At 59.3% G+C, this 25,952-nt stretch overlaps 1 protein-coding gene across 18 annotated transcripts in view; it reads left to right on the top strand.

The window, feature by feature from the left end:
* JAKMIP3 (Janus kinase and microtubule interacting protein 3) overlaps window positions 1-25,952 on the top strand; it is a 109,016-nt gene that overhangs the window by 47,572 nt on the left and 35,492 nt on the right. For 7 of the 18 annotated variants that reach the window (XM_033842544.2, XM_073793788.1, XM_033842545.2 and 4 more), the window contains 8 exons: window positions 13,390-13,887; window positions 19,509-19,724; window positions 21,177-21,296; window positions 21,847-21,993; window positions 22,226-22,357; window positions 23,556-23,591; window positions 24,410-24,469; window positions 25,584-25,715. In XM_033842544.2, coding sequence (XP_033698435.1) covers window positions 13,390-13,887; window positions 19,509-19,724; window positions 21,177-21,296; window positions 21,847-21,993; window positions 22,226-22,357; window positions 23,556-23,591; window positions 24,410-24,469; window positions 25,584-25,715 — 1,341 coding nt within the window. Of the gene's footprint in view, window positions 1-45; window positions 13,009-13,389; window positions 13,888-19,508; window positions 19,725-21,176; window positions 21,297-21,846; window positions 21,994-22,225; window positions 22,358-23,555; window positions 23,592-24,409; window positions 24,470-25,583; window positions 25,716-25,952 lie in introns of those variants that run through there. The other 11 variants (XM_033842548.2, XM_033842551.2, XM_073793791.1 and 8 more) reach the window with 8 other exon arrangements.

Genomic DNA, 25,952 nt, shown 5'->3' with positions numbered 1-25,952 from the left:
CCACCGCGCCGCCCCCCGCGTCCCCCCCCCCCCCCCCCCCCCCCCCCGCCTCGCCACGCCTTCCTGGGCCCCCAGGGTTCGCCCGGAGCGGGGTGGAGCCAGATCTCTGCAGATGTGCCAGCCCAGGTGGTCTCCGGGTCCCAGCAGCTCTCAAGGCAGCTCGGGAGCATAGACAGCGCCGGGGAGGGGGCTCCAGACCCCTGGAGGGGTGTGCGGACACGGGCCTGACCCGCGGGAGCAGCCCTGGTCCTCAGCGTGTGGGCCGAGGGGCCTTGTCCAACCACACCGTCCCTGGAACGGTGCCGCTTCCCCCTGAACTGTTCACAGTGGAATTTCACCCAAATATAACAGCCCCAAAGCAAACAGCCAGGCCCTGGGCTCAAGGCCTCCAGGTGTTGGGAGGCAGCTCTCCTAACCGACCCACTTGGAAGCGTCGGTCCCAGACCCCAGTGGGCAGCCCTGTGATGACCCCCTGCCCCGACACCCAGCCCTCGGGGGTCCTTGCAGCCTGCAGAGAAGGCTGGGCTTGTGCTGCGGCTGAGGGGGTCCTGGTCAGAGGATGCCCTCCCCTCTCAGTGCCAGGCCAGGCCTGGGGGGCCGTCTCCCCCTCCCACGCTTCCCTCCCTCTTTGTCACCTCCATCCTCTCTTCGCTTCCCACCCAGGAGCCACTAGGAAGTACATGGGCTCTTGGGAAGGAGATGCAAAGAAGAGAAAATCTGGGGAGAGGGAGGCATGGGGAGGGGAGAACACCAGGGCGGGCTTCTCTCCCAGAGGGTTTGAAAGGTCCCTGGCTGTGGTCTGGCCGGCATAAGGGCCCCGCAGCCTTGCCCTCCCAGGAGGCCCGGTCAGGGAGGGAGTCACGGGAGGCGGGGGCCAGCTGCTTCTCAACCTCCTGGTTAAATCACAAGAGGGATGGTATTTTGTGACGATGACTATATGGAATTCAGAGTTCATTGTTAGTAGGTAAGTCGTTAGGACCCAGCCCCGCCCGTTCGTTTACACATCATCTGCAGCTTAGTAACAGCAGCGCCATCTGAGCCACAGGCCTGAAATACTACGTGCGTGGCCCGTTACAGAAAAAGCGTGCGGGCTGGTCCTGGTCACCTCCCTCCCTCCTAGGTCCCCTGCTCTGTGAAAGGGGACAGAGACAGCTCCGGGCGCAGGGCCTCCAGTATGGACACTAGAAGGCGGCTGTCACAGTGACCACGTGGCCGCTCCCGTGGCCAGGCCACCTCGCTGGGCCTGCAGGAGAGTCAGAGCCTGCTGAGTGTCCGTGGTGAGGACCCAGGGAGTTGGAGAGCATCGGTGTCAGCACCTGCTGTGTGCCAGGTGGTCGCAGAGCCGGCAAGGACAGCCCAGGGGGCCCCAACACGCTGCCTGGCTGGAGCACGGGGCAAAGGCACCAACATCAGTGGCCTGGGATGGAGAGTTGTCGAGTTGTCCCCGGACGCAGAGAGCATCTGTTCTGCGCCCTAGAGGCACGTGGGCGCTCCGAGCATCTTGTGCTGACCAGACTGTAGGGGCTGCGAGGCCAAGCCTCGGACATCACTCTGGCCCTCCCCCTCCCCTGTTTGCAGATGGGAGAGAAGAGGGGCTGACTTGTTAGGAACCTAATGATAATGAAACTCTTTGTTTTATTGGGTAAAAATATAATAGCAATTGTCTTTTCAACGCAAAGAAACGCCGCGTGATAGAAATCACTAAGTAATAGTACTTCTGCCCGAATCTCTAGATTCTGTCCACCATTTACAGCAGCATCGTACGTATTCCACGTGCAGCTTTATCAAAACCCATCCGTCCTGCGGCAGCCCAAGGGGCGTGTGCCGGCCCCTGGCTGGCCAACAGGCCGAGTCTGGCCGGGTCGGAGCTCGCAGCTCTCCCTGGTGGCAGACAGGAGTCCTGGGCCTGGCGTCAGAGGCCCTGTTATTTATACAAGGTGTACTTACTGTCTTTTGAGAAGATGATACAACCTCTTGGTTCAAAACTCCAAAGGAAGAGAAGAAAAGGCCCAGCATCAGGGAGCCTCTGTTCTTCGGGTCCACACCCCAGGTCACCTCCCAGAGGGGTTCAAGTTACAGTTTCTTGAACGCACCTGTGTGTCTCTTTTTAAAGCATAAATGACACACGGTTCTGAGTCCCTTTTTCTTCTTCCCTTCACCGTGTGTCTGGGAGGCTGGAGCTCCCGAGGGTTCCTTCATCCCACTCACATGGTCCAGCACATGCAGCAGCCCTGCGGAGAACACCCCTGTCTGCATGTCCTGGACCACACGTGCAAGAGCGTGTGTGACTGCAGTGTGACAGTGACCACAGCAGGGCCCATGAGAGTGCAGAGGGCCCTTCAGGGAGGTGGACGCAGTCGGAAGCTCCAGGACTCAGATCCACGTCGAATCCACGCTGGGCTGGGTTTGCTGCCCGAGTGCGGGCTGCTCTGGCCGCACCAGCCTGTCAGCGTTCCTTCGTACAGGCACCCTCGTTTCCCCGGCTAGAAAAGGACTCTGGTATCTTTTTTACCTCTGCCTGTGGTTCTTTCTAGTTAAGGCCCCTTAGGCTGTGGTTTCCAGACCTCACTGTGCATCACAGTTTCCTGTGACTCTTGTTGAAAACACAAGACCCTAAAAGACAACCTCCTAAACGGGAGAAAATATTTGCAAATGTTATGAGCAATAAGGGGTTAATACCCAAAATATATAAACAGCTCGTACAACTCAACATCAAAAAACCACACAACCTGATTTTAAAATGTGCAGAAGAACGGAGCAGATGCTTTTCTAAAGAGGAAGTGCAGGTGGCCAACAAGCACATGAAGAGATGCTCAACATCACTAATCCTAAGGGAAATCAAATCGAAGCCACGGTGAGACGTCGCCTCACGCCTGTCAGAAAGGCCATCGCCAAAAAGGACACAAATGGCAAGTGTTGGTGAGGGTGTGGAGGAAAGGGAGCCCTCGCGCACTGTTGGCACGAGAGCAAATTGCTGCAGCCACTGCGGAGAACAGTACTGATGTTTCTCAAAAAACTAGAAATAGAGCTACGATATGACCCAGCAATTCCACTCCGGGGTATATATCTGAAAAAAAAAAAAAACAACCAAAAACACTAATTTGAAAAGACACATGCACCCCAATGTTCACAGCAGCATTATTTACAATTGCCAAGATATGGAGGAAACCTAAGTGTCCGTCAACAGACGAATGAATAAAGAAGATGTGGTACATATATGCACAATGGAATATTACTCAGCCATAAAAAAGAATGAAAATTTTCCATTTGCAGCAACATGGATAGACTTGGAAGGCATTATGCTAAGCGAAATAAGCCAGACAGAGAAAGACAAATACCATTTGACATCACTTATATGTGAAGTCTAAAAAATACAACAGACTAGTGAATATAACGAAAAAGAAGCAGACTTGCAGATGTAGAGAACCAACTAGTGGTTACCAGTAGGGAGAGGGCAAAGGGGAGGGTCAGGATAGGGGTAGGAGATTAAGAAGTACAAACTAGGGCTTCCCTGGTGGCGCAGTGGTTGAGAGTCCGCCTGCCGATGCAGGGGACACGGGTTCCTGCCCCGGTCCGGGAAGATCCCACGTGCCGCGGAGCGGCTGGGCCCGTGAGCCATGGCCACTGAGCCTGCGCGTCCAGAGCCTGTGCTCCGCGACGGGAGAGGCCCCAGCAGTGAGAGGCCCGCGTACCGCAAAAAAAAAAAAAAAAAAAAAAGAAGAGAGGGAAAACCCCACAGGCCCATGGCCTCACCTTCTGCAGAACTGAGCTCTCCGAGCCCCGGCTGCTCTGAAGCCTCCACTTTGGGCTTCGCTGCCGAGAGTTACCTCCCCACAGGGTAGCTGCCAGTCCCCCTGGTCCTGCTGCCACCCCTGTCTTCTCCCCCGCCTCCTGGCTGAGCTGGAGCTGGGCTGGAGGGAACAGTGCCCCGGGGCCGAGGCGGGACGTGCCATCCCAGGGAGCGCTGCCTTCCTGCAGAAAGACACACCCAGGTGGTGTAGTAGGTAACGACCCCTCATTTCTTTGCTCAGCCTCTGGGCCTGTGGCTGGCCCAGAGCAGGTGCTGGGGGGCAGTGGAAAGGAGCAGCAGGGGTACAGGCAGACCAGGAATGCAGGCCCGGCCGTGAGACCTGAGGACGTTCTCTGAGCCCCCGCGTCATTACCTGCCCCCGCCTGGCCTCCCGGCTCCCACTGGTGCGTCCCAGCCAGACCTGCATGGTCCCAGCCAAACATCATCTAAAACATTCTAGATTGTTTTTTAATTGTATTTATTTTTGGCCGTGTTGGCTCTTTGCTGCTGCACGCGGGCTTCTCACTGCAGTGGCTTCTCTTATTGCGGAGCACAGGCTCTAGGCGCGCGGGCTTCAGTAGTTGTGACTCACAGGCTTCAGTAGTTGTGGCACGTGGGCTCAGTAGTTGTGGCACACGGGCTTAGTTGTTGCACAGCATGTGGGATCTTCCTGGACCAGGGGTCGAACCCATGTGTCCCCTGCATTGGCAGGCGTATTCTTAACCACTGCGCCACCAGGGGAGTCCCAACATTCTAGATTTTAAGAAGTGTGTGTGTGTGTGTGTGTGCGTGTGTGCGTGTGCGCACGCGTGTGTACAGGTCCCTGCCGCCTGGCATTAGCACGTGCTGTCATTTTGGATTTGAAGGTGGATGAGCCAGAAGCTGGCAGACCTGCTGCCCGCCCGTATTTCCCCCGCATGGTCCTGGGTCCGAGCCCGGCCTCGCCCCACACCCACCAGGAGGCCTGGGCCTCCCTGAGACCGAGAGCCATGGCGCTGGTCCCACAGGGCCGCTGTCATGGGGATATGGGCTCAGACGGGGCTCAGCTCACGGGAGGTGGTCTGTGGCCCTGACGCGGCACCCAGGGTGGGGGTCCTGGGTCTCCATCACTCCATCCCCGGTGGGCGGCGAGCTGGGAGCAGCGCCTGGTTTCCTTCCCAGCGCAGGGCGCACACGGCGTGGGAACTGCCTGCCGTGTTTCCTCTTCGGTTCTTGCCTGCGTTTCCCTCCTCTCCCTACCATCAGTCCAGTAAATAGAAGATGCGTCTGTGTTACCCTTGGAGCCTCTCCCGGGACGGCGTCTCCTCCTGTAGCCGAGAGCAGGGCTGCAACAGGACCACAGGCAGCTCCCGGGGAATCTCCTCGGTTCTGTCTGCGCAGCCTAGAGACGGACGCTTTACCCCAAGCACGCGGTGGGCTGGTGGTGCCTGCGCCCTGGCCAAGTGGGGCATAAGATGCGCATTCGACCTTCACGGCAAATGCTAACAACGTCCACCCTCGCCACCCTTCTGAAGTCTTCGCATGTGTTAACATCATTGTTACAACCTCAGGACAAATTTGTGCGGCCAGCTCCGTGGACTTGGAGCCTTCCGCCCAGTTTCTAGCACATTCCAGATGCTCCTGCAGCACCCAAGGAGGAGGGCCTGGTTCTGGACCTCATGATGGAAGTGGGCGGACGGCCGGAGGGACCCTTCCCCGGCCCCCAAGGGGCTGGACAGAACAGGGGTGGAGGCTCTCATGCCCCAGGGGTGGGGAAGGCGGCCTCAGGACCAGGCGCCAGCTGCCTCCTCTTCCTTATTAGGGACTCAACACCTCGTCTTGCAGGTTGCGGTTTCCAGGGTCAAGAAGGTCCCTGTGGAGCACAGAGAGACGCCAGTGTACGCGGCAGCCGCGGGCTAAGCGTTGCGGATTTCAGGCCCACGGTTAGTTCATCACCGAGGGGGACATGCAGGAATGGAGACTCGACAGCAAAGAATGAAATCATTTAAATGAAAACAGGCCTCTCCTGCTGCCAGGGCGCTGGAGATAAGTGGGACCACCTCGGATGGAGACCCTTCTGAACAGAGGGAGGAGCTTAGCAGGGAGAGGCTGCAAGGGAGAGGCCTCTCGGAAGCTCTGTCCAAGTTAACTCCACGTTGTACTAAAGGGGGGGAAGTACTGGGATCCTTGAAGTGGAAAGAAGAAAGAATCATAGCGACATGGCCCCTGTGTCTCCGTCACAGGCTCAAGGAAGCTCCGGCTCTAGGCTGGGCACAGAGCAGCCCCTGCTGCCTGCACCCCGCGGTCCCTCCTACAAGCCGTGCCCCCAGCTTGGCCTGGAACCGTGTGTGAGGAACAGAGCAGACACACCCAAGCGTTACACCTGCTGTTACGAAACACACTAGTCCTAACTGGGAGGAGGGGACCCCGTGGGGGGAACCCTGTGCTGAAGTCCAGCCACCCCCCAGCTCCAGGCCATGGACGGCCACTCAGGAAGGACGTACTGAGCACCCTGCCCCCAGGACCACGTCCAGGTGGAGGGAGACATGCAAGAAACAGGAACTGGGCAGCCGGGCGGGGTTACAGCCTCCAAGCCGACATGCTGGGCGGTGGTGTGGTCGCTCTGTTCAGCAATCAGGGAGGGCCTCCCAGGAGAGGTGGCCTTAAACCAGCCGGGACAGGGAAAACGAGGAAGTGAAGGTGGGAACTAAGGGGGCTCCCGTAATGCAACCGGCGGCCAGGAAGGGCGTCAGGAGAGGTGGCCTAGGGGTCAGGCCACGGAGGGCCAGCAGGTGGGAAGGGCCTAAAAATGTACCGTCTGGACCAGGACGTTGGAGAGAGACTGAGACCCACAGGGGACCATGAACTTGGTTGACAGCTGCCTTCAGACTAGGTATGTCCTGGTCACCAGGTCAGCATATTTGTTACCGTAAGTCATGCGAAAAAAGCGTGAAGGTCATTGTCTTTCCAAAGCTAGTGAGGTGGGTGATGTAGATGCCAGCGTGTTGCCTGTTTCACAAAGAGGAGCGGGTACAGCAGGGAAGCCGAGAGGGCGAGACAGAGAGCAGCGGGAGGATTCCGCGCCAGCAGCAGGAGGCCATGTGCACGCGGGGCTGGGGCCGCCCTGGCCCTGGAGACGAGCGGGTGTGATAACACGGGAGTGATATCCACATCTGCAAATCCCAGTTATGCCCCAAACTCCTGTGGGAGACCCCTCCCCCCACCCCTCCACGGGAATGCTACATTCTCGCAGCAGCTCCAGGGGGCAGGCCGCAGACCTCGACTTCTCGCCTCTGTGGACAGAGCCACTTGGGACCCTGTAGACAAAAACACTGCAGAAGAGAACACACCGAAAAAAATAACGAGCCAGAGGAAGAATGCCTCCCCCTCCCCCGATAACCTGGGAGACCAAGAAGCCGGACCAAGTGTTCAGGAACCTGGCCCGACACGCGGAAGACCACAGGAAACTCACAGCGCCAGGAAGCGTGAGGCTCCTGGGGAGTCAGGGGTCGCCTCCATTTATTCAGAGGGAAGCTCTGTTACGCGTGAATCAGGAGTGGGACTGTGCCCTTGTCCCGTCTTAACCCGCACCTGGGCCAGGGCACCTGGCCAGGGAGGGGGAGGGGCAACACCAAGCAGACCATCCGACGTGGGCGGGGCTGCGGGTTCTGCTCGAGTGTCTGTTCCTGAAATGGACCCCGATTGTAGAGCAGTCGTTGGAGGTTGGCAGGAGATAATGTTTCTAGAAGTAAGACCACAGAGGAAAACATCCTTTTTTTTTTTTTGGATTTTTTATTTTTATTTATTTATTTTTTTATATAGCATGTTCTTATTAGTCATCCATTTTATACTTATTAGTGTATACACGTCAATCCCTATCTCCCAATTCATCCCACCACCATCACCCCCTGCCACTTTCCCCCCCTTGGCGTCCATATGTTTGTTCTCTACATCTGTGTCTCTACTTCTGCCCTGCAAACCGGTTCATCTGTACCATTTTTCTAGGTTCCACATATATGCGTTAGTATACGGTATTTGTATTTCTCTTTCTGACTTACTGCAATCTGTATGACAGTCTCTAGATCCATCCACATCTCTACAAATGACCCAATTTCATTCCTTTTCATGGCTGAGTAATATTCCATTGTGTATATGTGCCACATCTTCCTTATTCATTCGTCTGTCGATGGGCATTTAGGTTGCTTCCATGTCCTGGCTATTGTAAATAGAGCTGCAATGAACCTTGGGGTGCATGTGTCTCTTTGAATTATGGTTTTCTCTGGGTATATGCCCAGTAGTGGGATTGCTGGGTCATATGGTAATTCTGTTTTTAGTTTTTTAAGGAGGGAAAACATCCTTGCTGGTAGAAAAGTGATGTGTCTAAAAATCGCTCGTGAGCAATGAATTAGGACCCCTCCCAGGGCACTGTTTTATCCATTCAGCTTAAACTTCTGTAGGCCCCTGAGCTGTCTCCAGGGCCCCGCACGTTTGTTAACTGGCCTTTGAGAGCTCCAAATGTCTGCGGCGTTACAAGTGGTGGCCGTTTCCACCCAGAGCGGGTGTTGCACGGACCGCACCAGAGCCCTGGGACCATGAGGCACGAAGCTCTAGGCCGCAGTGCCCGGCGCACCCTGCTGCCCGGCACTGAGCGTGGAGTGCAGGGCCCGCCCGTGGCCAGTCCGACGCTGCCATTAAAGAGATGCACCTTCTCTCTGCAACTTAAATCAGCAACAGCACGATCTCAGCTCTTAAACGCGATTTGATTCTGATACCTTCTCTTCTCACGAATAATATCTGACACACTTGACAAACAGCATGTCCATTCTGTTCAGCAGTTTGCCGGTGGAGGACTGTGTCCCCAGGCTCTGTCTTTCCGGCATAACGACTGCCCGTCACTCTCAGGGACGTCCTGGTCAGGACTGTGCGTGTGGCCACCCTGTCCTGTGACGCCTGCTCTGTGTCAGGTCTGTGCTGGTCACGAGCCGGGCGTGGTCCATCCTCGTGGGGCTGTGGTCTGGCCTGAGCATTGAAGCCGGTCTTGACCAAGGACGGTAGCACGGCGGTGTCCACCGCTGCTGAACCGGCCGACCTGTGAGCTGCCCGGGCCATTTCTGTCTAAGAGCAGGTCTGAGCCATTTGGCTAGTCGGCTGGGTGGGGTCCCGCCGTGCCGGCGCCCCACCCGCTGGGAAAAGGCTGCCTCGGCCCCATGTGGGACTCGCTAGTGTCCCCCCGTCTCCAGCCCCAAGGTTCTTGTTCTTGTCCAGTTTTCAGGTCTGCCCTGATGCTGTCTGGACCCCCCTCCTCTGCCCCTGAAGAGTCCCAGGCCCGCGGTGGCCTGCTGGGCCCCGGTCCAGCCCCCATCACGCCCACTTCACACGGGGCCGCAGCACCAGGGCCTCCACCACGGGCTGACCCTGGGCATCCATCAGAAGCACATCCGGACGCCCAGCCAGTCCGTACGGTCGGCTGCCGTCTGTTTTCACCTGGCAGAGGGGCTCGCTGGGCCTCACGGGACGGGGCCCGCTGGCGGGCAGACGTGAGTGGGAGGAGGGCATCCTCAACCCTTTTACTGGACGCTGCGGAACAACTGGTCTTAACTGTCCTTCTCACACATTTCACAGCCCCAGAGAGCACACCGCAGCTAGGGTTCCACAGCCCGTGTGTGCATGTGAATGTACGTGCGTCTGCGTGTGTACACACATGTACATGTGTGAGGACAGGTGTACGTATGTGCATGTGCATGGTGTGTGGGGGTGTGTTGGGGCCTCTCTGGGGTGATCGGCGGGCCTAACAGGCCTGGTGCCGAGTTCCTGGGGTTCCCGCAGCCCCCCCAGCTCTCCCCAGACTTCGTGTTAGACCCCAGGGGTGGAGCCACGACGACTCTCCTCCTTGGCTTCACCTCAGCCTCACCTGGACAGGAAATGTAAAAGGAGTCCCAAGGCCCAGGCCCCCCCTTGCCCCATGACAATATGTCATCATCTTGGGGTGTGAGATGCAGGCGCCCGTGTCTTTAAAGCTTTCCTGGCGCTGCCACGCGGTCAAGGAGAGACCCACTTGCCTGAAGGGTCTCTGCCCAGAAAAAGTCTTCTCTGCATCGGAGACTGGGGGTTAATTTCTAGGAGAGGTTCAGTGAGAACTTTGGAGTTTGGAGGAGAAGCTGTTTATTCACATGCAGGTTTGTGGAGCAGACAGGGTTCCACATGAAGGAGGAATCCTGATGACAAACCCACCCTCCCTCCATCGTCCCCCTCCCCCTCCCCCCTCCCTCCCTCTTCCCTCCGACTCCCCTGCCCCCTCCCCTTACCAAAGTGAACTTCACTCTGAGAGGGAAAAGAGACAGGCCAGCCTGTGAACGAGGCAGCAAGGGGGAAATGTGCTGAAAGATAATGATAAAAACTGATGCTTATTTGCAGGAGTTTATGGTCTGCAAGCAGGTTCCTGTGCTTTTCTTACTTCCAGCCTCTGAGGAGGGTACAGTGAGGCCGAGGTTATTACAGAGCTGCTGGGAGCTCCTAAAAAGTTCTGTGTCATGGAGAGCCGTTTGGGCTCAGGGATCTGGGTCATGTTGGTCAATCTTCAATTTTCAGTGCTATTTGGGGCCATGAGCCCTTTCCCCCCTCCACCCGCTGGAGCTGCACACCTGTGCACACCCTGCATGCCCGCCATCGGCTGGTCTCCATGGCCAGGGGAGATTGTCGGTTCGGCCCAGACACTAAGGGAAGGAATTCACCGCCCCTTAGTGGACGGAGCCTCAGAGAGGAGAGGAACAGTGAGCGCGTGGCAGAGACAAGTACCAGTGCGCTCACGGGCGCGTCCTGGCGGGGCTCCCAGGAAGCCACCGGACTGGTCCTCGTGGTCAGTGCCTTTGCTCAGAACTGCAAGTGAGCGAGCCCAGCTGAGCACCAGTTCCAGCCCCAGAGCGTCTCCCGGGACCCTCACTCGTGTTGCTTGTTCTCCTCTCCTTCAGCTGCCAGATCCCTTCCTCTCCAGCTTCCGGTAACCACGGTGGCCGTTGTGGAGGCAGGGGTTCCAAAGGGAGCCCAGCCGTGCTGTTGGCTCTGTCAGAGCCAATTGCTCCAGCAGCATCGGGGCTGCTGCGGGGACGGGCAGGGAGGCAGGGAGGCTGGGAGGCCCGGAGGCCGGGAGGCCGGGAGGCTGGGAGGCCCGGAGGCAGGGAGGCTGGGAGGCCTGGAGGCCCGGAGGCCGGGAGGCCGGCCCCGTGTCGGCTCATTTTTAGCCAGGCCTCTCGTGCAAATCTGATGTGGGCTGTGGCAGACACCTGTTCCACAGCAGAGTCACGGGCACTGGACCGAAGGGTAACCGCAGGCGGGCGTAGTCTCCGTTTTCACTGCACACAGCTTAGCTCAGAGTCGGGGTTAAACCCCATCTAACCCTGAACTGTTCTGCTGATGTCTCTCTCTCTGCTCCAAACAAAACAAAACACAAAACACGCCTCTATGACACATGCTACGTCATTTTTCTTTTCTCTGCTGATTCCCATCCAAGAGGGTGTCCTGAAGGTGGGTGTTACGTCACCCGTCAAGGGGAGAGGAGCTGGGCTCTGGATCTCAGACGCGGGTGGTGCTTCTGACTCCACCACGTCCAGCTTCAGGACCCACTCTGCCGACCCTCCGCACCCCACCCGCTGTAGGGACGGCAGCACCTCCCGGCCTGAGCAGGTTCTGAAATGGCACCAGTGGGCTCCCCTAGAGAGTCACCACGCCCACACAACTGAGAAATACCCCCTGTCCAAATCTTGCTTTTCTGGGTGTCTTGAACTCAATTTAAACTGGACAAAAGGGAGATTCACTTAAATGGAAGATGAATAAATATCTGTCTGCTCGAGGCTTTCAGCAATAGCCCAGTTCTCCAGGCAGAAACCCAAACAGCCGGGCCGGTGCTCACGGTGCCCCGTGTGCCGCTGGGGACTTGTCAGGGGCCCCGGTTATTAGAGTTTCTGCAAGCATTGCAGGGTCTGAGCCATCCTGAGGGAAGGCTCGGGACCGAACCCCACTGGACAATAGGACTGCCCCTCGGGGTGCACCAGCTGAGGGAGTCAGTGTCCCAGGTCTGCCCTAAAGGCGGAAATAACAGAGGACAAGGTGGCCACGGCCCCCGCAGGGAAGGCAGACGGCTCAGCCACAGAGAGAGAAATAAGGCACTTTCGGCAGTGACGACTGCTGTGGAGACAGTGACACAAAGTAATGGGGTCGCTGCAGTGGGCCCGGGAGCTCCTGACCCCACGAGGCTGCAGAGGCTGCCGCCCGAGACCGCGGGAGACCACTCGGGGCTGAAGCTGGGCCGGGCTGGGCAGAGCAAGCCAGGAGGGTGGCAGCAGGCGCACGTCCAGGGTCGTGGGGTCAGAGCCTACACGCCTCTGCGGGGAGAGAACAGAAAGCGCAGGGCGTGAGTCCCCACGGAGCGGGGCCGCGGCCCGTGCCTCGTTCTCCCGCAAGGATGTGCCCCGTGGGTGGCACGGGGTCTTGCAGGTAGCGCCCTCTTTCCTGGGGATGGTGCTGCTTTTATTCCGAATGCACCGGGAGACGGACGGAGAAGAGGGTCACGTGGGGACCCGAGTGGCGAGCTTCGTGCTTCCTGAGCTCTCTCCGTGGAGAGTGGGTGGTGGGGAAGGGCGGTAGAAGGCAGCGGAGGCCTGGGGGCCGTGGGGGGCCAGGGAGGTGACAGACACGCGGTGCACCCTGCAGGTGGTGGTGGCAGGACTCGCTCGCTGACGGGACTGGGGTGACGTGAGCCGAGGATGACAGCCCCGCTCGGGGTGCCTGGACTGAGAACACAGACCTCTGAGGCTGGTGGGGGGAAGGGAGGCGTCCCTCTGGACACACTGAGTGTGAGGGGTCTGTAGGGGGCTGCGTTGCTCAGGGTTCTGGCAGGAAGCGCAGGCACCCTTGGTGCCTGGGGACGGGCGGCAGGGCTGTGCACTCAGGTGTGCCACCAGCCGGGCTCCTCCTGACTGTCTGCCCCTCGCCCCCCACGTAGGCCCGGGGCGAATCCGGATCGCAGCCATTCTTTCATTCCCTAAATAGAGTTTGAGCGCCGGCTTCATGCCACATGGTGTGTGGTGGGGTCATTCAGCCGAGGTCAGAGCTTTCGGATGGAAATAAATCATTCAGTAAAAAAAACACTGAGTGTCCCCCCAAATCTAGACATCAGACATCATGTAGACAGACAGTGCAGCTGCCTAGATCGGTTTCTCCATTTGCCAAGAGTGTCACAGAAGGTAAGCGAGACCTCCCTTTATTGGGCTGAAGGGGGAGGGGCCGAAGCCGCCCTGCTCCCACGGGCTGTGCCCATTCCTCGGCAGACTCGTTTGAGGTGAGGGCTTCACCCTCCCGTGCACCGCAGGTTTCCGGGGCCCGTGTGTCTGCGGTCTTACTTTCCGGGCCAGGGGGGCTTCCAGGCTTGACGCCTCTGGGTGCACGTTCCCGCTGTCCACCGACAAGGGTTGACTCCGTTGTCCAGCCACGTTTTAATGAGCCACCCTCGAATAGACGGTCGCTCCCAAGTTTGCAAGAAAACCCGCCTTCCCAAAACTTGCACTTGGGTTTCAGCAAACGTGGAGTTTGGCTCACAGACAGTGGGCGTTGCACTGGTCTTGCAGGTCAGCCGGGTGGAAAGGGAGAAGAGCCAGGAGCTCAGGCAGCTGCGGGAGCACGAGCAACACAAGAGCGCCGTCCTGCTCACCGAGCTCAAGACGAAGCTGCACGAGGAAAAGATGAAGGAGCTGCAGGCCCTGCGGGAGACGCTGCTGCGGCAGCACGAGGCTGAGCTGCTGCGGGTCGCCAAGGTCAAGGACAGCGAGAACCAGCGGCTTCGGGCGCTGCTGCACGCCCTGCGTGACAGCGCCCCCGACAAGGTGCGCGCCGTGCTGCTGTCCGAGGCCAAGGAGGAGGCACGCAAGGGCTTCGAGGTGGAGAAGGTGAGGATGCAGCAGGAGATCTCCGAGCTCAAGGGGGCCAAGAAGCAGGTGGAGGAGGCGCTGACGATGGTCGCCCAGGCTGACAAGGTCAAGGCCGCGGAGATCAGGAGCGTGTACCACCTGCACCAGGAGGAGATCTCCCGCATCAAGAAGGAGTGCGAGCGGGAGATCCGCCGGCTGGTATGTGCGGGGCGCGGGGCGCGGGGCGCGGGCAGCAGGGGCAAGGGGCAGGCATGGCTTCGGCCTCGCTCTCGGGCAGGGTCCCCTGCACAGCGCACCTCACACCCCTACTGTTGGTTTGCAGACTGCAGAGAGGCCAGGCTGCTAAAAACAGCTGGGTGCGTTTCAGAACTCACCACAGTCAGCGCCCCCCAGGGCCGGGGAGGCCGCAGTCCTCTCCCCTCCACCCACCCAGCTTTCCTTCCCAGTTCCAGTGTGGCCAGAACAAGGCACCTGCAGAGGAACCCCCGTTTCCTGGAAGGGATTTCTGAAAGGTTCCCCTTCTCACAGCCCCAGGTTAGGCTCAAGCCAGGCAGCGGCTAGCGTTTGATGGCGTGAGTCCCACACTCCATAACTGGCAGGTTCTGCGGTCTGTGAGCTCACGGGACCCAGAGAGGCGAGACCAGAGGCCCACGGCTGATGGTCAGGGGCCCCAGGCCCTCCTGACATTCCCAAGCTGTGCACTGTCTGGGTCAGGAACTTCATCGGGCGCATCCTCCTGGCTCCAGAGACCAGGTGCCCCATGTATGCGTGTGTACATACGTGTGTGTACATACGTGTGTGTATATATACGTGTGTGTGTATATGTCTCTGTGTGTGTATTTCACACCTATATACCTTTCATGTGTGTATCATTGAAGACATACATGCCTGATAGCAAGAAGACCAATACTTCCCTTTGGAGACCCCCCCGCCGCCAAGAGTCCCACAGCTCCGCGTCTGTCTCACTTAGCCCAGTGGGGAGGGAATGGGCGGTGGGGTCACATTCCGCCCACCGCATCTCCCGCCCCTTCCACCAGGTGGCGCTGTTGGAAGCCGGTCCACAAGGTGCTGCCGGCCGGCATCAGGACCCAGCGCCCCCCGCCCACCTCAGCTACTATTCCCAGAGCCCAACCATAGACAAAATCATTGTTTCCAGTTTTTATGGGATATGATTGACATACATCACCGTATAGGTTTAAAAAGTGTACACGACGGTGGTCTGACTCACATGTATGTGAAATGATTACCCCCATGAGCTTAGTTAGCTCCATCAGTTCATGGAGACACAATGAAAAGAGAAACCAAAAGAAAATTTAAAAAATGTTTTCTTTGTGATAAGACCTCTTGGGATCTGCTGTATTAACAGCTTTCCTATATTTCAGTACATATCAGTGTTCTGTTTGTGGGCAATTTAAAGCAAATAATGAAAAGCACACGTGAAGTCCAGCCACGTGCCCAACACATAGGAGGTGCTCCCAGAGCGAGGGCCACGGTGAGCGCCGGCTCCCGCCTCCTGCGAACCCAGCGCCATGGCCCCAGCCTCTCTGCCAGGGCCCCTTCTCCGTTGCGGTGCTGCCCCCATGGTGACCCCTTGCTTAACTGAGGCCCAGCATCTCCTCGGCCTTCTCGTTTAGGCTCTAGCTGGTGAGAGCATCCTGACCCCTAGACCCAGCTGTGGATTCAGGGGTAACACCCAGCCCAGCTGTGCAGACACGTCTGAAGTGACCATGACTGAGGCCAAGCGTGATGCCCCAGCCCAGAGGGACGGGCGGCCTTGACTGGGAGTGGGGGCTCCGGGGCATTTTCAGAGAAGACGAGGTTGGAAAGAGAGGCAGTGGTAGCAGGGCTAGAGCAGAACTGGAGGGTGGAAGATGTGGTCCAGAGGAGGCCCCACCGCAGGGGCCTGGGGGCAGGTCTGAGGAAGGGACCTGGTTTGGAGGGGAGGCGGGCTGGGGGCTGTCCAGAGGCAGGGCCTGGCCCCGAGCCACAGTGCAGGGCCAGCAGTGGTCAGGGCGCTGCGAGCCAGAGGAGGGACGTGGTCCCAGGTCCCAGGACAGCCACGGTGCAGCGAGGTTCACTGACGTGGCCCCAGGGATGACCGTGCTGATGGCCGTCGGGGGTCCCAGGGCTCCCACACAGAGAGACCCCGTCTACAATTACCTTGGAAGATATTTGGCAATCCCAGTTTCTTACAAACGTCAGGCAAAGAGTTGCTGTTTCCCCACCCATGGCACTGGCCCATCCCGGGGCGTGGTGACGGTTTCCCTGGGTCTGGGAGGAAGGCACGTGGTTCTGGAAGGTCAGAGGTCCACCAGTGCTCAGGAGAGCGCTGGCCTGGGGGAGACGCGGCCTCCCCTTCCCCGTGTGCCACCCAGCCTTGGACGCCGAACCAGGGCATGTGTGACCGCAGGAGCGGCCGTGCGGCAGCCGATGCCAGACAGGGTTGCAGCCGCGTGAAGGCCAGCCTGGGGGCCCTGCTGCGGCCCAGGCACAAGGCCGTGGCACAGTGGCCGTGGGCAGCCTGACCAGGAAGCCAAGGAGCTTGCAGGGAGGTCCGCGCCTCTGTGTCCTCGTGTGGCCAGCGCCCCGAGCAAAGGGCACCCTGCCGAGTACTGCTTGTAGCAAACCTGGGGCCTGAATTCCCTGCACCCTGGGGGACGGGAGCTCCGCCTATAGACGGGTCTCGCTGGCAGCCTGGCCCAGGGAGGAAGGGAGGGGACCTCAACAAGGGGCGGCCACTTTGTAGAGAACACGACAACTCCCAAGTGGCCAAAAGCAGGAGGCTCCCCTGCAGCACCTTGGTCAGTCTGGCTGGTGTTCGGGGCCTGGCCCCTGCCCGCTTGCCCCAGCTCTTCCGGCCCTTGTCCTGTGGCTCCAGCCACTTTGGGGTCTTCTGGGTGCGGCTCACAGGGTCTGAAGGGGAGGCTGTAGCCATCTGTAGCCATGTCCTGGGTGAGGCTGGCCCCGGTGAGGCGTGAGGCTGAGGGCCCCGCAGGGCCAGGCGCGGGCATGAGAAGGATGGCTGGGCCGGCCAGCGGGGAAGGGCCGGGGAGGTGTGGAGAGTTAGGACCCTGGGTGCTGGCCGGGCTGTGGCACCCCGTGAGGGCACAGAGCTCTCAAGGAGAAGCTTCCTGGAGGGTGGGGATGCGGCGGCCGGCAGGCACTCCCAGACAGAGCCAGGGAGGCCCGGAGCCGGGTGGGCCACAGGGCAGCAGGAAGGGCTCGGGGCTCAGAGGTGCTTCTCACCACCGGGCTCGCCTTGCAACGCCCGGGGGTTTCAGGAGGTGACTGCAGGATTGGGGCCTCCCTGCTGAGGCCCAGGCCAGTTGTTCTGAGGGGTCCCTGGATCTTATAGAAGGGAAGTCTGGAGCCCCAGGAGGCTCTGGAGCTGCCTCGTCAGCCGTGCCCAGCTGCACAGCGACCCTGGAGAGACTCGGTCCCGGGACGGGGGGGCTTCTGACCGAATTTTCACCCTGTCAGAGTGGAAGGGAAGGAGGTGGTTCTCTCTGACTTCCTCTGCGAGGTCAGGTGCGTCCCCGTCGTCCCAGCCGCGCCTGGCTGGTGACACACTCTAAGGACTGGGCTGCAGCAGGCGGGGGGTGGGGGGGTGGACTCTGGGCCCCAAGAACAGCTTCAGGCACGTCCATGCTGTTGTGGAATCGGGGGATGTCAGCCGATCATTTGCTAAAATACGAGCTCAGGTGGTTATTAAACATTCTATAAAAGAAGAAGTACAGGCAGCACCAATTTCCCCTTTCTCATAGAAACCTACGGTGTGCGGTGCTACCTGCCCCCAGTTGTCTGGACAGCTCGTTAGAGCAGTTAAACCCGTGCAGAGGCTGCCGGGAGGGGGCGTGGATTCTTCACGGTGCTTCCTGCAGGTCAGGAGAGCAGCCCAGCTGCCCCGTGGCCGCCCGCCGAGGCTTCCCTGGCCATCCCGCTACCCGGGCTTGAATGTGCTCCCCGAGCTGGAAGCAGCCCCCTGAGTGAGGTGGGGGCCCCATGCATCCGACAGAGCGTGTCTCCCCTCGGCTGGGCGTGCCCGTGGTGCACACGCGCCTCCTTCACGGACGGGCCTCTGTGTCTAAAGCAGCGGGACCGGGAGAGGCAGGAATGCGCCCTTGGCTAAGACCCTTGGCATGTCGGGCGCAACGAGGCGCTGAGTGCGAGGCCCCTGGGACCTTAGAGGAGTTTCCAGCTTCAGAAATCAAATACCCCCCTCGGTGGGGTGGAAGCAGCCGCACGCATTTCCTTGGTGAGCAGAGCTCGGAGCTCCACCTCGGGGTGGACCGGCTAACTTGGCCACGTTACGTGGCACGTACAGTGACTTCCCTGGGAGGTTGGTTTCCTGGTCCAAACCATCTGCTTAAAGAGCTGATTTAAGTGGGAGAGTGGAGACTTGTTTTCACCTCTCCTGATGAAGGAAAGATGATGTTTCTAAAGCGTCTGTGTGACTGTAAGTGTGAGACCCGAGAGCGCAGCTGCTTCTTAGCATGACTTTATTTTCACCGGCCTCTTAGTTTCCACTAACTGAACGGGTTGCCTCTTTCCACTCTGCTGTGTGCTCCAGGCAATGGGAGTGCAGCAATTAAGGATTTCTCTTCTTCTGTTCAGTGTGTCGCTGGCCTGTGAATTCTGTGATCTGGGCTAATTAGACATCTCTACTCTTTGTTCCAAGCTGACCTCAGCAGACGGCTGATTTATTAACTTACTCAAACCTTAAACAGCAAACAAAGCAGCAGGATAGCCTACCCTGCTCTGCTGTTTGAAATATTTTAAACCGAGTCTTCTTGTCAATCTGGGGCCATTTGTAATGACACCCCCCAGCACCCGAGCCTGTCTGTCTAAAGAATGGGCCACCCGGGGCCCGTTACGCCTGGCCCTCCCCCAGGGCAGTGGCCTGCGCTTTGGTCAGGGCCGCCCCTGTGGCAGCTGGGAGGGGCCCAGGGGCCAGGAGCAGCTGTGTCTGGAAGGGCTGGCAGCTATCAGGAGGTTGACACTTTAGGGAGAGTGTGCAGGGCTGCAGACCCCTCACAGCCACCAGACTCCCTGGGCACCCTGTCCTCCCGTCTGGAGCCTGCTTGTCCAGGGGCCCCCCCGCCCCAAGCCTTAGCTCAGAGGAAGCTGAATTAAAAATGTGGCTTTGCCTGCGAGCAGTCAGGCAGCGCCCCTGCTTTCTACCCACACCTCGGAGCCAAGGGAGGACACGCACGTTGGCCCTACACACCGTCCAGCCTTCCCAAGCCAGGCGCCCGCAGAGCAGCGGCAAAGAGGCTGAAAGGGCTTTTGGGCCCACGGCTCCTGCTTCTCTGTGTTCACAGCCCGCCTGTTTTAACACAGACCCTGCTCATCCTACTGACGGGGTTCAGGAAACGGGGCGCCCCTTTTCTGCCTGACGTGCAACAGAAGGCAGAGGGTAGAGGTGGCGTCTCCAGACCCTGCCGGACGGACAGCGGGTCCCCGCAGGCCAGCCTGGGACGGGGGAGTCCCGCCAGGACCCCGGGGAGGCTGGGAGGGCTGTGTGGTGGAGACGTCCTCGGCTCCCCCGGCTCGGTCTGGGCTGGGGAGTCACGTGAGGCCTGGGCGGTGGAGACGTCCGGGGAGACGTCCTCGGCTCCCCCGGCTCGGTCTGAGCTGGGGAGTCACGTGAGGCCTGGCGGTGGGCGCGGCTGTCGGTCCAGGACCACGTGCTTTGCTTCGGCTCTGCCGCTGCGGATGCCCCTCCTCACGCTTGTGCGAGCGTCACCCCACCTGTTTCTATGGTAACTGCAGATCTGTGCCCTGCCTGCGTGTGTGATTGTGTTCTGTTCTCCTTGTAGATGGAGGAGATAAAATTTAAAGACAGAGCAGTCTTCGTGCTGGAGAGAGAGTTAGGGGTCCAAGCCGGGCATGCCCAGAGACTTCAGCTCCAGAAAGAGGCTCTAGATGAGCAGCTGTCCCAGGTCAAAGAGACCGATCGGCACCCAGGCAGCCCCAGACGGGAGCTTCCTCACGCAAGCGGTGCAGGAGACGCCTCAGACCGCTCGGGAAGCCCTGTAAGCACCTCCCATGCTTGGCCCAGCGACCAGAGTCACACACAGGCCTGCCCGTGGCTCGTGGCCCCGCGGGCAGCTCCCTGGGGAGTCCAGAGCCCAAGCCCTCCTGCCCTGGCGACACCGACCGTGTCTGCAGCCCGCAAGCCAGAGGGACCCTCAGCTTCGCTGGCGTGGCTGAGAGGGCCCAGAGACTTCCGTCTCTGCCCTTCCTTGTGACGTAGCACAGCACAAGCCCTCCTCTGTCCCCTCCCACGGGCCCTGCCCGAGGCGTGAGGCTTAGCTGCACCCGCCTCAGCTGCCGGGCCCCAGGCCGCGAAGGGTCCCTGCCCTCGCTGGTGGGAGATGCGGCTGGGCCGCTCTATCGGCGCGCGCACGTGGGCTTTGCCCCGCGGCCCAGGGCGGCCCCCTGCTCGCCCCCCTCTGGCTGTGAGCCTCCCGCAGTGGCTTCTGCCGCTCCCGTCACCAGTCCCCGCCGCTTTCCGCATGCCCGTGCCGCTTTTGCTCATTGGGCTGCGTGGCAGCGCAGGGGCCGGGACACCATCCGTTTCCTCACGGCCGCTCCTGATTCAGAGCCCTCTGAGGGGTTCCGGGAATCCGGGAGGGAGTCTAAATTCCACGGACCCTCGATGCGGTCCTTCCAGGTCTGCCCCCTCGCCTCTCCTGCACCTGCTGAGTGAGGAACCGTTCCTCGGTCCTTCCTGGACACGTGTCTGTTTGCTTGGAGGACAGAACCGCGTTTGAGCCGAGCCAGCCCTAGGACAGTGACGTTTGGAGAATAGAGCACGACATTTTATAATCTTATTATAAATGGCTTAACTGGATCAAAACCAGCTCCTGCTCTGGCGTTCGATAGCTTCCGTTAACTCCAGGGAAATTCCGAAGCCAGATCAAACTGTTTTCTTTGATTTTTCCATCAAGTTCTAGTGGTTCCCGAAGTGACCTTTTAGAGACTAAATTGGAGGGACCACTTTTCTTGGGAAACCCGCTTCTGAAAGTCTAAGTGGAACACCTTTTCCTGGGCTCGCGTTATAACACGAGGAAAATTATGCCCCGACTGCAGTGCAGGGCAGGCCCCCCTCCTGAAAGCTGCAGCCAGCAGTGGCCACATGAAGCGTGGTGCTGGTTTCCGGGGTTTTCTCGGCGTCACGCAAACCTGCGGCATCGGCATCGGCATGCCCTCGCCCCCATATCTGCACGCCCTCGCCCCCCACATTTGGATACTTCTGGACATTTCTGCTCCTGCATCCTGTCCCCAGCGTATGGTTTGCTGTGCCCACGGCGCTCGAAGCAGCGGTTGTCGGCCCCCAGGAGGGTCCACACCCACCCCCAGCCGTTCGGAATCACGGGCGAGCATGACGCAGAAGTGCCTTGGTTTCCGTGGTGTGTTGAGATTTGCAATGGTTTTTGGGTCTGTGTCTAGGAACGGTTATTTGCAGTTGATTTTTGTTTTAGGAACAGCAGTTGGATGAAAAGGATGCTCGGCGTTTCCAACTTAAGATTGCGGAGCTGAGCGCGATCATCCGGAAGCTCGAGGACCGCAACGCCCTGCTGTCGGAGGAGAGGAACGAGCTGGTGCGTGGCAGCGGGCCTCTGGGTTCTGCGGGCTTGTGGCTGCTGTGCAGGGGCGCTGAGGCATCCTCTTCCACAATTCCCTGTGGAAAGGAGGAATGGGGGTGACGGGTGGGCCTTGGCGTCCAGGCTCCTTGGCTGTTTCCAGTAAAACGTTATTAACAAAATCAGGTGGGGGGCCAGATGCAGGCCTCAGGAGCTGGCTGGCTGACCCCTGCCCTGCGTCACCGAGGCACCAGTATCCTCAGTTCCGCGTGTGAGCGGGAACATGTGAGGACCTCGCCCTTCAGCGGCGCCCTCACCATTCGTCTTTATGGCCGTGGAAATTCCCCAGTGACCTGTGCTGCCGGGGTGGGAGCTCCCCAAGGGGCCCCGAAGGGTCACGAGCCGGGCTGCTTCCCACAGCTCTTATGGGCTGCATAGAGCGCGGGCCCGAGGCTGCTGCCCTTTGTGGAACCTGAGGCTCATCTGCTCCCTTTACCGCCTGTGTCTGGAGACGCTGGTTCTCGGCACACTTGTGAAAATCACTCTGTATATTTATTTTGTCCTTCAGTTGAAGCGTCTGAGGGAAGCTGAAAGTCAGTACAAGCCGTTGCTCGACAGAAACAGACGCCTGACTCGGAAAAACGAAGATCTGTCCCACACTTTACGTCGGATGGAGAACAAGTTAAAATTTATCACCCAGGAGAACATAGAGATGGTAAGGGGCCTCGCTCTCGTGTAACCAGCCTCTCCTACACGAGGTTTGGTAACGAGATCGAGCCTTTGGTCTCACGGGCGTTTGTGGGACCAGGAGCTCACCGGCAAGGAGGCCGTCCACCCACAGCCCACAGGTGGCTGGTGGCAGGGCTGCGGGGACGCAGCAGCCGCCCTTCACCAGTCGGGCCCCCTCAGCCCACATGTCGCGGCGTGTGGTCTGGTTGGTTTTTCAGAGACAGAGAGCTGGCATCCTGAGGAGACCCAGTTCCTTAAACGACCTGGACCAGAGCCAGGATGAAAGAGAGGTTGACTTCCTGAGGCTGCAGATCCTGGAGCAGCAACACCTCATAGACGAGCTCTCCAAGGTGACCGCTGGGCACCACCCCGCCCGCCCGCCCGCCGGCCGCGCTCTGTCCCCTCCCATCCCCGCTCTGCTGCCCACAGGGCACCCTGCGCCCGGGCTGGGAGGGGCCTGCTGGAGACGCGGGACACCCTCCCGCAGGGTCGGCTCTAGGCGTCCCCCCGCCCCCGCCACTGAAGCCCTCTGCTTCCCTCCCCTCGGGACTGCGACCTCAAGAGCAGCAACAGGGCCCGTGTTGGCCCCGGGGCTCTCACAGCACTGGGGGTGGGATCCAAAGTCAGGGCGCTGGCAGGGCCGCGCTCCCGCAGACGGTGTCGGGGAGGATGGGTCTTTGGCCGCCGGCCACATCCCTCTGACCTCAGCTGTCTTCCTGGGGCCTTTCCCCTCTTCTCTGGACACCCACCCACCCTAATCCAGGATGGTCTCCTCTCAAGGTCCATGACATAATCACTCCGCAAAGACCCTGTTTCCAAATAAGGCCGCAGTCCCAGGCCTGGGGCTTGGGGTGTGGGGATATCTCTCCAGGAGGCCCCACCCTCCACCTACGTAGCCCTCCCCCTGTGGCCAGCCCCGGCACAGCTCTTCCAGTCCTTCCACGGACCCTCCTGCAGTTACTCTCATCAGGGCATCTTCTGCGTCTTTTGGGGACCCTGACTGACTGACTCCACGGTCAGATCAGTTCAGAACAAGCTGCTTTGGTCATTCTGTGCCCTGGGCAGGGGCAGGGGGAGGGAAGCAGAGGGGACAGCGGTGCTCTGTGTCCTGTCGCAGGCATAGCGCAGGGCCAGGGAGCACTGGGCTGTCTTGTTTCCATGACTGAATTCACCTCCGAAGTAACTGAGATGGGTCGGGGCATCTTCCCACCCCGTGGGCAAGATGGGGTCTCACCACCCAGCCTTCCCTGACAGGGCCTGAGGTCAGAGCTCTTGTCCCTTCAGTGACCAGTGACCGTCCATCCCCACAATAAGAATGCACGAGGGGAGGAGGACAGAGACGGCATCCTGACCAGTCGCAGACGCACGCTCACCCTGAGCCCCTGCAGCGTCCCGGGTGCCCCGGGGGCACCAGTTTAGGGAGGGAGGAAGGGCCAGGGCCAAGTAAGACCCTCCCTCTCAGGGCAGGGGGTGGGTGAGAGCAGTGGGCTTCTGGGGACCTGCGGGGCTCGGGGGCTCCCACGTCTCCACGCGCCTTCTCTCTTCCAGACGCTGGAGACGGCCGGCTACGTGAAGAGCATGTTAGTAAGTACCACTCAGCGTCCTCTCCTGCATCTCGTCCCACTTCCTGGGGCCTTTGTCCCCAGAGCCCTCCTGTGCCAGTGGCTCCTCCCCACCCAGATAGGAGCATCCACCCCCTCCCTGGGTGGGTTTCATGATCACAGTGCCGCTTGCCCAGAGGCTTTGCCGTGGGACTGAGAACGCCCACCCAGCAGGGTCACGCAGGGAAACGGCCAACACCGCAGTTGGCTTTTGGCAACGCCTGACCCAGAGCTGGCTCCCCCTCCAGCCCTGGGACACTCACCCCGCCATGGGTTTCTCCACCCCCACATGGACCCCGGTCTGGGCCTGGCTGGCTTCCTCATGGCCCCATAAATGCGGCCTAGCTCCCTGGAGAGAACAGGGCCACCGGTCTCACGTGTTAGCGAGGTCTGCCTCCACCGTGTGAGTGCCACCCTGTGGACATCTGCCCTGGGAGAGCGGAGAGGGGCTGGGCCCTCCGTCCTTCTCGAATTTCCATTTATGCGTGTGTCACTCTAACCCCTGCCCCGCAGGGCCCCAACCCCAGACCGCGGAGGAAGCTCCAGACGTGAGCTCAGAGACACCCAAACCTGCCGTTGCTATTCCAGCCCGAGCTGGAAAGGTGGTCCATCCAAACCCTCAGAGCAAACTGCCCTGAGCAGACCTCACTGCAGTGTCTTTGTGATAATGCAGGCGGTAGACCAGCCTCAAGGTCACCCTCGGTCCATCCAGATGACGACTCGGAAATATTAACCTGTGTATTTAAAACTGACAGAGCTGTTCAACTACTCAAAAAAATCTCCTCAACTGGTTTTTTGCAGGAGCGTGATAAGCTTTTAAGATATCGGAAACAAAGAAAGAAGATGGCAAAACTCCCCAAGGTAAACGCGTACATGAAACGTGTATTTTAAAAAGCCTCTTAACAGGAATGAGCCTCTTCCTTTCGATATGAAAAGAAAATGGTTTTCTTATTTCTAAAAATTGTTCTTATGAAATAACCAAAACAGGACCCAAAGTAAGTATTCCCCTTATATATATATTTTTTTTTAATTTATTTATTTATTCATTTATTTTCGGCTGTGTTGGGTCTTTGTTGCTGCATGTGGGTTTTCTCTAGTTGCAGCGAGTGGGGGCTACTCTTCGTTGCGGTGCGTGGGCTTCTCATTACGGTGGTTTCTCTTGTTGAGGAGCACGGGCTCTAGGCGCACGGGTTTCAGTAGTTGTGGCACGCAGGCTTGGTAGTTATGGCTCACGGGGTCTAGAGTACAGGCTCAGTAGTTGTGGCGCGCGGACTTAGCTGCTCTGTGGCATGTGGGATCTTCCCGGACCAGGGCTTGAACCCGTGTCCCCTGCATTGGCAGGCGGATTCTTAACCACTGCGCCACCAGGGAAGCCCTCTCTTTATGTTTTAAATTTAAAAACCCAACCTTGTTTCCTTTACATTTCCAAGAGAAGATGCGAATTCACCACAGTAATGAGGAGGAGAAGGTAGCTGCGACACGCTCCCCGCCTGGGCCAGGGCCGCGGGCGGCAGCGCCTGGGTCTCTCCCAGGCAGACCGGCGCCCCTGCGCCCCTAGGGAATTTGAAGACCTGGGATAGTTTCTTTGCTGCACAATCCTTTTTGATAAACCTGAGATTTTCATTAAAGGAGGTTTGGGGGACATTCCCAAAGGACCTAACTTGTGTCCTGCTTTTTACAAAACGTGTGGGGGTGTTTTTTGGTTTGGTTTTGGAACAACCAACGGTGATCCCCACACAGGCTGTTAGAGACTCCTTAGGCACAAATATGGGCTTGCCTGGCCCCTAGAAAGGCCGCTAGGAGGGCCGTGTCCCACTCTGCTGTCCGCCAGCCCGGATGGTGGCCCCCTCGGCCCGAGGTTGGGCGGCCCGAGCAGCGCGGGGCGCGGCTGGTCCAGGATGGAGGCCCGAGTGCGCTTGGGGGCGCCCAGGCAGCTGGTCTGGCTTTGGATTAAAACACCGTCCCTTTTGGTCAGAAGCCGGTTGTCGTGGAGACCTTCTTTGGATACGACGAAGAGGCTTCCCTGGAATCTGACGGTTCTTCCATCTCTTATCAAACGGACAGGACAGACCAGACCCCGTGCACCCCAGACGACGACCTGGAGGAGGTACCCTCCCGCGGCAGCTTCTGGACAGGCCCAGCGGGCGGCGCAGAGGCAGGCAGGGTCGGGGTCAGGAGGCTGCTCCCCGGAGGCGGCCCTCACCGGCTGTAACCCTCAGTAACCCACGATTTTGTGCAGCGGGAAACAACTCCCACTGCTGGCTGCCTAGCTGTCGCTGCCCCCCTTCCTTCGCACGCACACCCCGTCCGCTTCACCCCCGTCATTGCGCCAGGGCCCCCTCTG

This window comes from Tursiops truncatus, chromosome 16 (genome assembly GCF_011762595.2).
Source record: "Tursiops truncatus isolate mTurTru1 chromosome 16, mTurTru1.mat.Y, whole genome shotgun sequence".
In the NCBI taxonomy this organism is placed as follows: domain Eukaryota; kingdom Metazoa; phylum Chordata; class Mammalia; order Artiodactyla; family Delphinidae; genus Tursiops; species Tursiops truncatus.
Note: the sequence above shows the minus strand (reverse complement) of the source record. Positions and strands in the feature narration are given on the sequence as shown.